Here is a 14,753-nt window from a genome sequence, read left to right as displayed (position 1 = left end):
AAAAAAAAAAAAAAAAAAAAAAAAAAAAAAAAAAAAAAAAAAAAAAAAAAAAAAAAAAAAAAAAAAAAAAAAAAAAAAAAAAAAGTGTGTATTTTCACCCTTGCCTACCTCAGGGCTTTTGTGATTTTTATAGATGACATATGCAAAGTATCTAGAAGCATGCCCAGCCCATGATGGGTGCACAATAACTGCTACTTTAAACAGTTCCCTGCCCAAGGCCACACAGCTACTGAGAGGTAGAATCATAAGATTCAAACTCGGGCTGGGCACGAGGGCTCATGCCTATAATCCCAGCACTTTGGGAGGTCGAGGTGGGTGGATCACCTGAGGAGTTCAAGACTGGACTGGCCAACAAGGTGAAACCCCATTGCTACTAAAAATACAAAGTTAGCCAGGCGTGGTGGCACACACCTGTAATCCCAGCTACTCAGGAGGCTGAGGCAGAATTGCTTGAACCTAGGAGGCAGAGGTTGCAGTGAGTGGAGATCATGCCACTGCAGTCCAGCATGGGCAACAGAGACTCTCAAAAAAACAAAAAAAAAAGATTCAAACTCACATCTATTTGACCCCACGCCCCCTTTCCACTGGGGGGACCAGGGGAGGACACATTTAAGCTTGACCCTGAACAACTGGCAAGACTTTTAGGAAAAGTAAAAAGCCTAAGTGAATTGGGCCCCATGACTAAGGGGCTGGCAACACAGGGAAACTAAATCACCCCTTCCTCTGTCTTAGGCACGCTGGTCCACTACAAGGGGCCTGCTGGGACATGGCTGCTGCATCAGGCCATGTCCCTGTCCCCGCCTGGAACCCACAGATCGCAGCAGGAGCCGGGGAGGTCTAGATCACCCAGGGGAGCAAAGAGCTGTGCGTGGGATGTCGCCTACCTTTGCCGTGGCCATTGCCTGCGTTCTGGTCATCGGCGCTGTTGGCATAGTAGAAGCCATTGTAGAAAGGCAGTCCGTAGGCACCAGGCAGCAGGGGCGGCAGGACCAGGAGCGGCAGGACCAGGAGCAGCAGGCCCATCTCCTCATGCCAGGGTGATCTGGGCCAGGTTGGGGCCCCTGGGCAAATTGGGGAGAGGAGGAAAACAAGGCAGCTAGAAAAGCCGGGCAGCGAGGCTGCACCCCTCCGCTTCAGCACCGCTCACTCACTTGCTCGACTGCTCACTGCGGGACACCTCAGCCTGCGTGCAGGACACCTTCAGCCTGCGTGCGGGACACCTCAGCCTGCGTGCGGGACACCTTCAAGCCTGCGTGCCAGACACTGTTCCCGGAGCCGAGAAGACAGCAGGGGCAAGCTGGATGACGGTCCTGCTTTCAGGGAGCGGCACCCCAAAGGCAAGACGGGCAATAAGCAGACAAATCAGAAGAAGGCAGTAGCAGGCAGCTAAAAGACAGTAGAGAAAAGTAAGCAGGACAATCTGACAGCCTTAATGTTTTTCAAGCCAGAGGTTTGAATTTGAAAGGTTGTGAGAAGCGACTTTTAATGACACCAAATAAACTAGACTAGAATAGAAACTCTGAGGGCGCATATATGGTACATTAAGACGAACCCTGCATTGAGAAACTTTTGTTCCAGTCCACAAACGTCTGTGGGAGGTGAGGTAGAAGGTCACAATGTAAAATGTAGTTCTTTTTTTATTTTTTTTTTTTGAGACGGAGTTTTGCTCTTGTTACCCAGGCTGGAGTGCAATGGCCCAATCTCAGCTCACCGCAACCTCCGCCTCCTGGGTTCAGGCAATTCTCCTGCCTCAACCTCCTGAGTAGCTGGGATTACAGGCACGCGCCACCATGCCCAGCTAATGTTTTGTATTTTTAGTAGAGACAGGGTTTTGCCATGTTGGCCAGGCTGGTCTCGAACTCCTGACCTCAAGTGATCCACCCACCTTGGCCTCCCAAAGCTCTGGGATTAAAGACGGGAGCCATCGCACCCAGTAAGGTCAAAAATAATTTAAAAAAAAAATTTTTTTTTTTCTTTTTTTGAGACAGAGTTTCGCTCTTGTTACCCAGGCTGGAGTGCAATGGCGCGATCTCGGCTCACCGCAACCTCCGCCTCCTGGGTTCAGGCAATTCTCCTGCCTTAGCCTCCCGAGTAGCTGGGACTACAGGCATGCGCCACCATGCCCAGCTAATTTTTGTATTTTTAGTAGAGACGGGGTTTCACCATGTTGACCAGATGGTCTCGATCTCCTGACCTCGAGATCCACCCGCCTCGGTCTCCCAAAGTGCTGGGATTATAGGCGTGAGCCACCGCGCCCAGCCTTTTTTAAAAATTTTTTGAGACAGTCTTGCTCTATCACCCAGGCTGTAGTGCAGTGGCACGATCTTGGCTCACTGCAACCTCTGCCCCCTGGGTTCAAGTGATTCTTGTGCCTCAGCCTCCTGAGTAGCTGGGATTACAGGCGTGTCCTACTTTGAACAGTTCCCTGCCCAAGGCCACACAGCTACTAAGAGGTAGAATTATAAGATTCAAACTTGGGCTGGGCACGGGGTCTCATGCCTATAATCCCAGCACTTTGGGAGGTCAAGGTGGGTGGATCACCTGAGGAGTTCGAGACTGGACTGGCTAACAAGGTGAAACTCCATCTCTACTAAAAATACAAAAATTAGCCAGGCGTAGTGGCATGCACCTGTAATCCCAGCTACTCGGGAGACTGAGGCAGGAGAATTGCTTGAACCTGGGAGGTGGAGGTTGCAGTGAGCCAAAATCATGTCATTGTGCTCCAGCCTGGGCAACAAGAGCAAAACTGCATCTTAAAAAGAAAAGAAAAAGAAAAAATAAAAAAGGAATTATGAAGAAAAGATCAGCCCTGTACCCAAGAATGACAACCCAGGAGAAAGCTGGTCGTTTTCCAGCGCTCTCTGAGAGAGGAGCAGCACACAAGGCCCAAGGTTTCACGTTAAAGTCGTTGAGTTTGGGTCTTGGCTCTGCCACCTGCTAGCTGGGTGATCCTGGGAAAGTCATTTGACCTCTCTGAACAGAAAACTTCCTCTCTCCCGAGAAGACTAAACGGGAACTCAGGGTAAAGACAAGCATAGCCTTGAATGCTAAAGTTGATGCACAGGACAGGGTCCTGAGTGGAGTCGGGAGTGGCAGTTGCCACTTAGTTGCTGCCTTGCCCCAGGCCCATCTCTGACCATCTGAGGCGAAGGATGGGCAGTCTCCGCTCCCCTACCCTGGCTATCCACCCACCAACTCCTCAGGACCACCGCAGAGGTGCCACCAGCTGGAAGGCCCAAGACCAAGTCCAGCCCAGTCCCCTTGGCAGTAGATAGCTCCCCGAATCAGCTGGAGTCCTGCCTGGGCACTCAGACCTGGGCTCGGTATTGGAGCAGGACACACTGCATCCTGCTGAGTTACTTCTGGCAAGTTCAACTCTCTGTGCCTCCATTTCCTCATCTGTTAAAAAAAAAAAAAAAAAGGCCAGGCGCGGTGGCTCAAGCCTGTAATCTCAGCACTTTGGGAGGCTGAGGCGGGTGGATCACGAGGTCAAGAGATCGAGACCATCCTGGTCAACATGGTGAAACCCTGTCTCTACTAAAAGTACAAAATATTAGCTGGGCATGGTGGCGCGTGCCTGTAATCCCAGCTACTGAGGAGGCTGAGGCAGGAGAATTGCCTAAACCCAGGAGGCGGAGGTTGCGGTGAGCCGAGATCGCGCCATTGCACTCCAGCCTGGGTAACATGAGTGAAACTCCGTCTCAAAAAAAAAAAAGAAACTTAAGACTGGATATGGTGGCTTACACCTGTAATCCCAGAGCATTTTGGGAAGCCGAGGTAGGTGGATCACCTGAGGTCAGGAGTTCGAGACCAGCCTGGCCAACATGGTGAAACCCCCTTCTAAGCCTCTACTGAAAATACAAAAATTAGCTGGGTGTAGTGGCAGGTGCCTGTAATCCCAGCTACTAGGGAGCCTGAGGCAGGAGAATTGCTTGAACCTGGGAGGCAGAAGTTGCAGTGAGGCAGTAAGCCAAGATGGTGCCTCTGCACTCCAGCCTGCCTGACAGAGCAAGACTCCATCACACACACACACACACACACACACACACACACACAGGGAACTTGATGGGCTGTGGTGACGATTATGGCATGTAGCAGGTGCTCAACAAATGAACATGGCAAAGATTTCAGGCTCTAGAAGGAGACTGGCCACCTGGATTCAGTTCTGGCTCCACCCACATACTAACCCTCTGTCATGGGACAAGTCACTGCACCTCTCTGAGCCTCAGTTTCTTCATCTGTAAAATGGGGGTCACAAGCTGGGCATGGTGGCTCATGCCTGTAATCCCAGCACTTTGGGAGGCTGAGGTGGGCAGATCACCTGAGGTCAGGAGTTCGAGACCAGCCTGGCCAACATGGAGACACCCCATCTCTACTAAAAATTCAACAATTAGCTGAATGTGGTGGTGAGCACCTGTAATCCCAGGTACTCGGGAGGCTGAGGCAGCAGAATCCCTTGAACATGGGGGGCAGAGGTCGCAGTGAGCTGAGATCGCACCATTTCACTTTAGCCTGGGCAACAAGAGCAAGACTCCATCTCAAAAAAAAAAAAAAACGGGGGTGACGACAATACTAACCAGAAAACACTTTTGTGAAGATGAAGGGAGACAATACCTGCAGAGCACTTAGAAACTGCTTGGTAAGGAGCAAGCGCGGGGAGAATATGACCTGCAGCTACACCTGTGAGCAGCTGGCACGGTGACGTCGTACGCCCGCTCAGTGGCTCTTCCTCCTCTCTCACTGCCTAGAGAGAAAGTGGTCACCACTGTCTCCTCTTCACAGTTGAGGAAATCGAGGCCAAGAGTGGAGGTCAGTGAGGCATTGTTTTTGTCAAATATCTAGAACTTAGAGAAAGTTGACGGCCAGCCCTTTGCTTTTCCCAGGCCCCTCTTCCCTAGGGACGCCTCCACCTAAGAATAGTAAGCTGAGCCTGGGTTTGGAGGGAGGGTGGGTGCCACCTCCCCGTCAGGTGCACATCGGCACTGGGCTGCCGGGAGCACAAGTCCCCCAGGTCCCAAGCGGAGGCAGCATCGCCCGCGAAGCCTGCCCGAGCGTGGCTCCCAGCGAGAAATCTGACATCCGTGTCCCTGTTTGGACAAGGCTTGACGGGCGCCTTTGACACCCGGCCCCCAGGAAAACGAAAGCGGGACGCGTTTCCTACCAGCATGCCCAGCAGCGGGCCCAGGCAGCGCCGCAGGAGAGGAGCCGGGGCCCTCTCAATCGCCACCCCGCTGCTGCAGGGGGCACAGGTGCTCCCGAGGGTCGGCGCTGGGCACCGACGTCCGGACAGGGTCACAGGCTGCCTGCGGCCACCCAGCGGGCTGGCGGCGGGACTGAGTCCAAGTGCCGCGCTGTTTCCATCCTGGCGGCGCACGCGCCTCCGTTCCTCCCTAGGGGTCGCCATCCCCACCCAGGGTTCTACCCTCCACCCTCCCTGCCCTTCTGGCCTCGCTGTGGCTGGGGCAGGAACCCCGGTGAGCGAGGCCTGGAACCCAGAGGCATCCGTTGCGTTTGCCCCCGGGGCTGCCAGATCGGGCCCGCCGCGGTCCGGAGGCGCAGGTTGCCGCGCGCAGCCTCGCAGGGCTCCCTGCCCCCGGATTATTCACAGATGCCCAGGAGCAGGCTGGGGCGCCGCGGACGGCACTGGAGCACACACGACACGGGAGGGCGCCGAGCGGCCCCCGGCGGAAAGGGGATTGGGGCTGGACGGTGGTCTCGGAGGTCACGGGATCCATTCGGGCTCTGCGCCCTCGCGGTGGGCACGAGGGTCCCACGCGAGTCCGCCCGCGACCCCGCGCAGCTCTCACCCCACCTGTGCCCCAGGCGCCCCTCGCCGGCGATCACAGCCCATCTCAGCCCGGCCTCCGCAGTGCCCAGCCCACGCCTCCTGCCGCGTCCCCGACCCTGCCCGGGAGGACCCGGAGGGCACCCAAAGTGGGAGGGAGGAACCCAGCCCGCACACAGCCCCAGAAGCCCGGCGACCCCGGAGCCACGTACCGTCCCCAGGCGGCTCCTCGACAGCTAGGGCGCTCAGGGGCGCGAGCTGCCCCGGTCCAAGGCGGCAGTCGGATTTGGGAAGCTTAAAAGGCCAGAAAGGAAGCGGCAGCAGACAAGCCCCAGCGCTCCCGCTGGACCAACCCCTTAAAGGAACACGAGCGCCTTTCCCTCCCAAGGACTGGGCACGAAGGGACGAGTTGCTGCAGACTTGAGCGGCCTCCAGACTCGCTGGGAACCCCCGCAAAGGCGGTGTGCGAGAGTTGATGATTTCACGCCTTGGGAAAGGAGAGTAGGGGTGGAGTAGGAACGTTTGGGGAGGGGGATCCCCTTTGAAAGCCTAGTTTGCCAAAAACAGTGGGAGTAAGCAAGGAAGCCACTGTCCAGCATTCTGCTACCTGCTAAGGCTGCTCCCCACCTTTGAATGTGGAAGAGGTGAGACTTCCGTATTTCTTTCTTTTCCCAATAGAAAGCAATGGAGCCGGGCGCGGTGGCTCACGCCTGTAATCCCAGCACTTCGGGAGGCCGAGGCGGGTGGATCACGAGGTCAAGAGATGAAACCCCGTCTCTACTAAAAATACAAAACATTAGCTGGGCATGGTGGCGCGTGCCTGTAATCCCAGCTACTCAGGAGGCTGAGGCAGGAGAATTGCCTGAACCCAGGAGGCGGAGGTTGCGGTGAGCCGAGATCGCGCCATTGCACTCCAGCCTGGGTAACAAGAGTGAAACTCCGTCTCAAAAAAAAAAAAGTAGCCGGGAGTGGTGGAGCATGCCTGTAATCCTGGGGAGGCTGAGGCAGGAGAATCACTTGAACCCAGGAAGTAGAGGCTGCGGTGAACCAAGATCATGCCATTGCACTCCAGGCTCGGCAACAAGAGCAAAACTCTATCTCAAAAAAGAAAAAAAAAAAAAAAGCAAGGTTGCTGACATCCTCCTGCCCCTGAGTTTGGCCATGATGAAACACTGGCCAGATTCCTAACTCACTGTAAGGCACACAGCAGGTGCTATCCTCGGGACATGGGGCTTGAATGAGTGTCCCTGGCTGGGAGGGAACCACAGGATCGAATGTCTCTGCAGCCTGCAGGGGCAATCAGGCTTCTGAGTGGTCCCCCAACAGGGGTGGGCCTCCCTTTGGAATTCGGTTATCAGCACCACCATCCAGGCAGCAGTTCAGGATGCCTCTGTTTGGACAGGCTGTTTTCTTTCCTGTCCAGACCAATGGGGTCCCTGGCCTGTACTGCCTGATGTTTTGTCAGCAGCAAAGACTAAGGAGGTCCTTCAGCTTTGGCTAGGGGAAGGGTCGAAGGCTCACAGGATCACAGGGTCGCATAGCCCAGAGCCTCTTAACACAGCCCAAGGTGGCCCATGAGTGTGTGTGTGCGTGCACGTGTGCATGCATGTGTGTGTGTTACACACAGCCAGGGGCAAGTCAGAGCACAAAGAACTGTGATTAACAGGTAGACAGAACCTAAAAGGAATGCCAGGCTTGATGGGCAAAGGGGAGCCAGGGAAGGGTCCTCTGCAGATTCCCGACGGGGGAGAGGATGGACAGCAGGGAGAGCCCATTTGGTTACAGTAAGTGGAGTTGAACATGCCAGCCAGGGTAGGGGCAGCCAGCAGGTGGAATCTTAACAGTCACCCTCTGCCTTGCAGTCGGGCAGAAAACGTCAATGTGCAGGAGTGATGGTAAGATGGAAGACAAATGGAAGACGTTGTTGAGGGAGAGAAGCCAAGGAAGGAAGGAGGGGCTCAGGAGTGAAGGGACTCTGCTCCAGGGTCCCAGGAGGGGGACTTTCAGAAGGCTGTGGCCAACCGACCCCAAAGCAGAGATGCTTCTCCCACTGTCTGCTCATCCTGAGGGGAGGCTGGAACAGGGGTTCAGGGCAGGAAATGCCCCCGGGAAGGAGTCCTGAGGCTCGAAGGCACCCAGAAAGACATGGCTCAAAACTCAATGCACACTGCTCCACAGAAGAGAGCTTGAAAACAGGAAGCAGTAGGTCAAGGGACCCCCAGAAGAACGGCGTCCCCCATCCTCAGTTCCTAGGAAGACCACTGCCTGGACCTTTTATTCCAACCCTGCCAGGCCCGGTAGCCCAGCATCGCTAGGTCTCAGAAAGGAGCCATTGTGCATTTCCCTGGTGTGGTTCCAGCAAAGCCACGCCCTCCCTTTGGCAGTCCTGTGGCACCACCTCCTGTTGCTCAGAAGCACCCCCCGCCTGCAGAGCACAGGACAGCTCCCAAAGTTTGGAAAAATTCACCTTGAAGACCAGGGTGGTTTTTTTCAAGCCTCTGACTGCAAGTCACCCTCCCAGATCAGCAGGACACTGGCCTGCATGGCCCACCCCGACTTCTTGATGGCCCCCACACAGGGGGGAGCAGCGAGGGTACCCCTAGAGCACACAGGCCAGTGGCCTACCAGGAACCAGTGTGTTCAGCCAGGAGGCCTCGTGCCCACTTGGCAGAGCCCTGGCTCCTCCTCCAGTCCCACGCTGCACCCACCCAAAACCGTCTGAAGGCGCACAGGTTCACTGGATTTCTGATAGTTTCTCCAGCCCCACTCCAGTTGCAGAGAGAATGGAAACTGCTGAAGGGGAAAACCAGCTGCCCCAGCCTGGTCTGTCTTCCTGGCAGGAAGGGAGCGAAGGCATTCAGGAGACAGCGCTGCCAGGTGCTCGCTGGGCCCCTGACCAGGCAGCGGCTGTGGGTCCCAGAGCCAGACAGGCATGGAGGTAGAAAGCAGAGGGAAGAAGGAAAGTTAGGATTTGAGGACCTGACTCCCTCCAGGCCACCGTGGATCACAGTCACCCACCACCTCCTATGAAGTTATCTGTGGTCAGGCAGGTGACAGAAAGCAAGCCGGGGCTCAGAGAAGAACACAGGTGGGCGGTGGGGAAACCAGCACAAATTACGTCCCATTCCCATGAAACAAGAACGAACCACACCAAGAGTTCCCGTGAAAAAGATTAATATATTTTGGAAGCTGCCTGTGTCCTCTGGGGTGGAGAGCCAGCACAGAGGGCCCCGAATGCCCACCCTGCTAACCCGCACCCTCCTCTGACCTCGCTCCCTTATCTACCCGTAGACCTGCCCCGCCCGCTTCTGTCTCACTGGGCTTCAGGACAAGCGACAAGAGAGGTCTCCAGGGAGACAAGGGGAAGTGTCATGGGGCAGAGGGCAACAGCAGTTGTGGCCACATGGTACCCCAGGGCTGATGGGCAAGAGGCTATTATCTCCAGCCTGGCACTTGCGGGCCTTTCTTGAGGTCACCATGGGAACGTGATATGTGGGAGAGGGGCTAGGAGAGCAGAGACACATGAGACTGGGATCAGGGGTCTGGACGGGGGCAGGGAAACCACACGCCCTACTTTGCCCTTCTCTGTCAGTCCCAGATCTACTCAGCTCCCTCAGTGCCTAAGAAAACAAGCTGGTGAGGGCTGGGGGTTAGGGGCTGGGGGTTAGGGACTGAGGATTAGGGGCTGGGGGTTAGGGACTGAGGATTAGGGGCTGGGGGTTAGGGGCTGGGGGTTAGGGGCTGGGGCCAGGACCCATGAGAGGTGGAGGGTGAGGAAGAGGGAGGGAGGGAGAGAGGGAGGGAGGGAGAGGTGACCACGCTAACTTTGAATACCATCCCCTCCCCAGTCCCCAGCCCCAAGATGATTTAAAGGGGCTGACGAGGCAGGAGGCGGCAGGCCGGCAGAAAGCAGGAAGACCTGGGGGGCAGGTGGCCACTAACAGCCCAGCAGCTCCAGGCGGAGGGCGACGCGGTTATGCCAGGCCACTGGCAGGACGCGCACGTAGCGCGCCAGGATGGGCGTCTCGAACAGGTTCTTCTTGTGGGAGTGGTTGTCCCAGTTGCCAGGGAAGATCTAGAGGCAGAGGGGCTGTCAGGAGGACCCCAGAGCCAGCCCACTCCCCTCAAGGCCCCAGGCCAGGCTCCCAGGAAAGTCATGGCGGCATGGCAAGGGGTGGGCAGCTGGACGGACACCCACCTTGCTGCTGCCAGTCCTGCGGTCCTGGTATTCAGTCCAATCCATGCTGTCATTACTGTAGGCCACCTTGTAGGATGCCACAAACTGGACGGAGCCAAAGTTACGGACCCCCTGGGTGATGATGCCCGTCACCTGCTTTGGGGAGCCCAGGTCCACCTACAGAAGAAACCAATCACCTTTTCTCTGCTTGGACCATCTCCAGTTAGGTGAAAAGAGGCAGACACACTGAGGCATGAATTCTAGTTTTGAAAAAAAGCCACTTGGCTGAGCCTCAGTTTCCTCAGTTATAAAATGGGCATAAGGCCAGATGTGGTGGCTCACACCTGTAATTCCAACACTCTGGGAAGCCAAGGTGGGTGGATCACCTGAGGTCAGGAGTTCGAGACCAGCCTGGCCAACATGGTAAAACCCCATGTCTACTAAAAATACAAAAAATTAGCTGGACATGATGGAAGGTGCCTGTATTCCCAGCTACTAGGGAGGCTGAGGCAGGAGAATGGCTTGAACCCAGGAGGCAGAGGTTGCAGTGAGCTGAGACTGCTCCACTGCACTCCAGCCTGGTTGACAGAGCAAGACTGTCTCAGAATATAAAAAAGGAGCATAAATAATACCACCTACTTTGCCATACGTGGTGTTAGGCACCTCACTGCTACAGAGCTCACAGAGTCTGAGCCCTGGCCAACCCCACACCAACTCCTCCCTGAGACCTACACTGCGGTGTGATGGGAAGAGGGACAGGAAAGGCCACAGCCTAGAAGGGCATGAGCCGCTCTGGAGGCTCCCTGCAGTGCTGCTCACAGTCTGACTCTGGTCCTGAGGGCGTCTCCAGGCTGGCAGCTCCTCATGGAACCCACCTCCGCAGTGTGCCCCATGGGGCCCTAAGCCAGGTCTCCTGCCCCCAGTCCCTGACCTCCCTGGAGAGCCTGCCAGCTGCGCCTGGACACGCCAATTCCCCAACATCCGGGTGCCAACCCAACTCACTGCCAGCCAGCAGGTGGGCACTAAGCAGAGCGCCGTCCTGCCAGTTCAGTTTCCGCACCTACAAAACCAGCCCTGGTTTTCATGACTCTTTTGTTTCCCAGTTTCAGTGACAGACAAGGGCTGTCACATGGTGGCTTCTTAGACACAGTCCCCTACGCTGTGCTCAAGGGGAGAGGTTCTAAGATATCTCCACCCTGCTGTCCACAGGCTGAGCCTTGTCAACCCTGTGCAGTCCATGGAGCGGCTCTCCTCCTGCGTATACACACACACACACACACAAACACAAACACACACACAAACACACATACACACACACACACACACACACACATACGTACATACAAACACACACACACACACATATTCACACACAAACACACACACACACACACATACACACCCTTTCTCCACCTTGGTGGAAGCAGGATCAGGAGAAGGGGGTACAGGTGGGAAGAAGAAAGAACAGCTGAAGAAAAACACGGCTTTTCTAGAACTCTTTGGGGAGCAGAAGCCTGGGCAGGGGGAGGTCAGACCTGGCAGGCCGGCCTCATCCCACCCAGCCCCACGCCTGCGTCCCAGGCGGGGCCGACCCACCTGCAGCCACTGATCGCCGCCGTAGCTCCCGGCCACCCAGGCGTTGAAGTGGCCCTGCTTGTCCAGCCGCGCATAGGAGGGGTCCCAGCTGAAGAAGTGCAAGCCCCAGTTCCGGTAGCTGCTGGAGGCCGTGATCTGCTCGTCAGGGATGCTGTTATTCCTCAGGCCCAGGGGATGGTGGCATCCTGCCAGCAAGACGGGCTGTCATCTGGATCTGGGATCCACAGCTCCCAGGGGTGGGAGCACAAGGCGATGAAACGGAACACACTCTGTGGATCCGGAGCAGCCCCGGCACGTTCTTGGACAACAGAAAGCAGCTCCATCTGCCTTGCAGGGCCAACTGTGCCACCTTCTTCACTGCCAGCCCCACCAGCTCCTGACCTCAACCAGCTGGGCTCAGTTCCTCATAGATCACCCAAGACCTCCCACTCACCACCCTTCTCCGCCTGCACCAGGGAAGCCCCTGCTCCACCACCTTCTGCCCTTCTTCATGCCTGACTTGTGAGACACCTCCTCCAAGAAGCCTGCCCTGACTACTTCACTTGGGCAGGATTTCTTCCTCTTCTGGGCTCACAGCACTGCCCCCAGCCATCTCATGGCACCGCTGCTATCTACATTAACAACTTCTTTGTTTATTCAGTGCTTAATTCAGTCATTTAATCTGCCACCAAAAATAAAACCCCACTAAATGAAGTAGAAATTAGTAAGCCCATTCTACAGATGAGAAAACGGAAAGACATGAAGCCTCATGCCCAAGGCACTCACAGACTCCTGATGCCACACTATGACATCAGCTCTACCATCCACACAGCCCGCCCAGCTGATGAAGGCCTGCCTGGTGGCGACCCAGTGAGGAACAGGACAACCTCCCTGCCCTCCAGCAGCTGGAAGTTAGAGAAATCGGACAAGTCCTGGGGCTCAGGAACATCTCCACTTCAATTCTCCAAAAATCTCCCCAACTTAGTGTCTCCCAGAGGGCACACTTCACACACTCAAATGTTTGGGGTCACACGGGCCTGTGAGGGCTGGCCCAGAAAGCTGGACGTTGTTTCACTCAGCCCTGCCCCAAACACTCAGGAATGTGCCGGGCTGCCTTGCTCTCCTAACTGCACCTGCATATGGATAGAACAGTTGGGGATGGGCAGGAGATACAACTCCCAGGAGAATGATGGGGTGTCTCCCCACTCCACAGTATCTATCCCTCTGGGGAAATGGATGAGGCAATGCCCCAGGGGGATCCACCTGGGAGCCAGCTAAGTTCTGTCACTGCCCCCAGACACCTGCACCCTCACCACTCAAAACAGTTGCCTCCAGGGTGTGTTGACAATTGCCTGCCGAGGGGACCGTCTCCTCCTGATGGTGGTGCGCCAGGGAACCACCACCTTCCCCTCAAAGAGAGGCTACCGGGCTGGGAGCTGGCCGCCCCTTGGCTCCAGAAGAGGAGAGGCCTGAGGCAGGCTAACACCTGGGCAGCTTTGCAGAGGACACCAATCCTGCACAATGTGCTCAACGCAGACCCCTCTATACATCATACCCGGCTCACTCTCAACCTCCCAAGAAGTCAGACAGCCTTCCTGGTAAATTGCAGTCGGGAGGGGCACCAGGGCAGGGCAGGGCTTTCAGCTCCATCACTCTAGGAAATCCCTTCCTCTCTCTGGGTTTCAGTCTCCCCATCTATAAAACGAGATACTCGGAAATAATTCTCATAGATCACCTGGGATCTTATTTAAAAAATACTCTTTCACCAGGCACAGTGGCTCATGCCCCTTTGGGAGGCCGAGGCGGGTGAATCACAAGGTCAGGAGTTCAAGACCAGCCTGGCCAAGAAGGTGAAACCTCATCTCTATGAAAAATACAAAAATTAGCCCAGCGTGGTGGCGGGTGCCAGTAATCCCAGCTACTTGGAAGGCTGAGGCAGAGAACTACTTGAACCCAGGAGACTCCATCTCAAAAAATAAATAAATAAATAAATAATAAAGGTTGTTTTAGCAGCTCTTAGGCTGGGGATTTCACTCTGCACTTCTTTTTTTTTGTTTGTTTTTTTTGAGATGGAGTCTCACTCTGTCACGCAGGCTGAAGTGCAGTGGCACGATCTCGGCTCACTGCAACCTCCGCCTCCTGGCCAGGTTCAAACAACTGTCCTGCCTCAGCCTCCCTAGTGGCTGGGATTACAGGCGCCGACCACCACGCCCGGCTAATTTTTGTACTTTTTTTAGTAGAGTCAGGGTTTCGCCACATTGGCCAGGCTGGTCTTGAACTCCTGACCTCAGGTGATCCGCCCACCTCGGCCTCCCAAAGTGCTGGGATTCCAGGAGTGAGCCACCGTGCCGGGCCTCAGCCTGCATTTCTAAGAAGCTCCCAGGTGATGACATTGCTGGTGCCTGGGGCTCTTCGCCTGTCAAGCTGCCCCTCACTCTCTAGGCTCCAGCCCCAGTGGCCTTCCTTGTGCCCTTGACATGCCCTGGGGCCTTTGCACTTACCAACTCCCTGCCTACGATGCTTTTGTGAGTTCTTCATGTGCCTCGCTCTCCATCATTCAGGCCCCGGTCAAAGGTCTTCCCAGCAGAGTCCCCCCCCCCCCCCCCCCCCCCCCCCCCCCCCCCCCCCCCCCCCCCCCCCCCCCCCCCCCCCCCCCCCGTCATGGTCCTCTCATCACCCTGTAGCTTTTCTTCAGAGCTGTGACTGCGCTCTGACTGCCCTTTTATCTGCTCCTTGTCTGCCTCCCCGGCTACAATGCAAATTCCATGAGGTCAGGGAATCATTCCCTAGGGCCAAGTATCCAGAAGGGGCTTAATCAATATCTTAACAAACATCAATTGAATTAAATAATTCGCCAAAGGCACCATCCCTGCAAAGAGGGATCCCTCGTGGAGTCCCCGGTACACCCAGACCTCAGCCCCACCCACACACGAGCACACGTGCACCAGCCGACTGGAGTGCCTGTAGGGAAGGAAGCAGATGGGACAGCTGGGCGTAAGGTCGGTTGCCTCGCTGGGAGCTCGGACACGCCCAACCCTCTCCCAACCCTCTCCACGCCTGAAATTATGTTACCAGAATCTGCACTCAGCATCTAGCTTTGCCACGCCCACCTCTGCACTCCACACTAAACTCTGCACTCGGCACCTAGCCCGCCGTTGGAAATCCCCTCTGCACTCGGCACCAGGGTCTGCACTCAACACTAAACTCTGCACTCGG

The 14,753-nt window shown here is 55.8% G+C and overlaps 2 protein-coding genes across 3 annotated transcripts in view; both read right to left on the bottom strand.

Moving 5' to 3' along the window:
* The window catches only part of HAPLN3 (hyaluronan and proteoglycan link protein 3), a 15,702-nt gene extending 9,547 nt beyond the window's left edge, over window positions 1-6,155 (bottom strand). The window contains exons 1-2 of one of the 2 annotated variants that reach the window (XM_017506114.2): window positions 5,998-6,155; window positions 885-1,070 (exon numbers count right to left, since the gene is read on the bottom strand). In XM_017506114.2, the coding sequence (XP_017361603.1) occupies window positions 885-1,023 (139 nt within the window). In that variant the 5' untranslated portion in view covers window positions 1,024-1,070; window positions 5,998-6,155. Of the gene's footprint in view, window positions 1-884; window positions 1,071-3,260; window positions 3,407-5,997 lie in introns of those variants that run through there. The other variant, XM_017506116.2, reaches the window with a different exon arrangement.
* A 2,787-nt stretch (window positions 6,156-8,942) lies between these two features.
* The window catches only part of MFGE8 (milk fat globule EGF and factor V/VIII domain containing), a 15,821-nt gene continuing 10,010 nt past the window's right edge, over window positions 8,943-14,753 (bottom strand). The window contains exons 6-8 of the mRNA XM_017506112.2: window positions 11,559-11,743; window positions 9,984-10,139; window positions 8,943-9,860 (exon numbers count right to left, since the gene is read on the bottom strand). Coding sequence (XP_017361601.1) covers window positions 9,723-9,860; window positions 9,984-10,139; window positions 11,559-11,743 — 479 coding nt within the window. The 3' untranslated portion in view covers window positions 8,943-9,722. The remainder of the gene's footprint in view (window positions 9,861-9,983; window positions 10,140-11,558; window positions 11,744-14,753) is intronic.

This window comes from Cebus imitator, unplaced genomic scaffold, assembly GCF_001604975.1.
Source record: "Cebus imitator isolate Cc_AM_T3 unplaced genomic scaffold, Cebus_imitator-1.0 Scaffold348, whole genome shotgun sequence".
Classification (NCBI taxonomy): domain Eukaryota; kingdom Metazoa; phylum Chordata; class Mammalia; order Primates; family Cebidae; genus Cebus; species Cebus imitator.
This window is presented reverse-complemented; position numbering and strand designations above follow the sequence as displayed.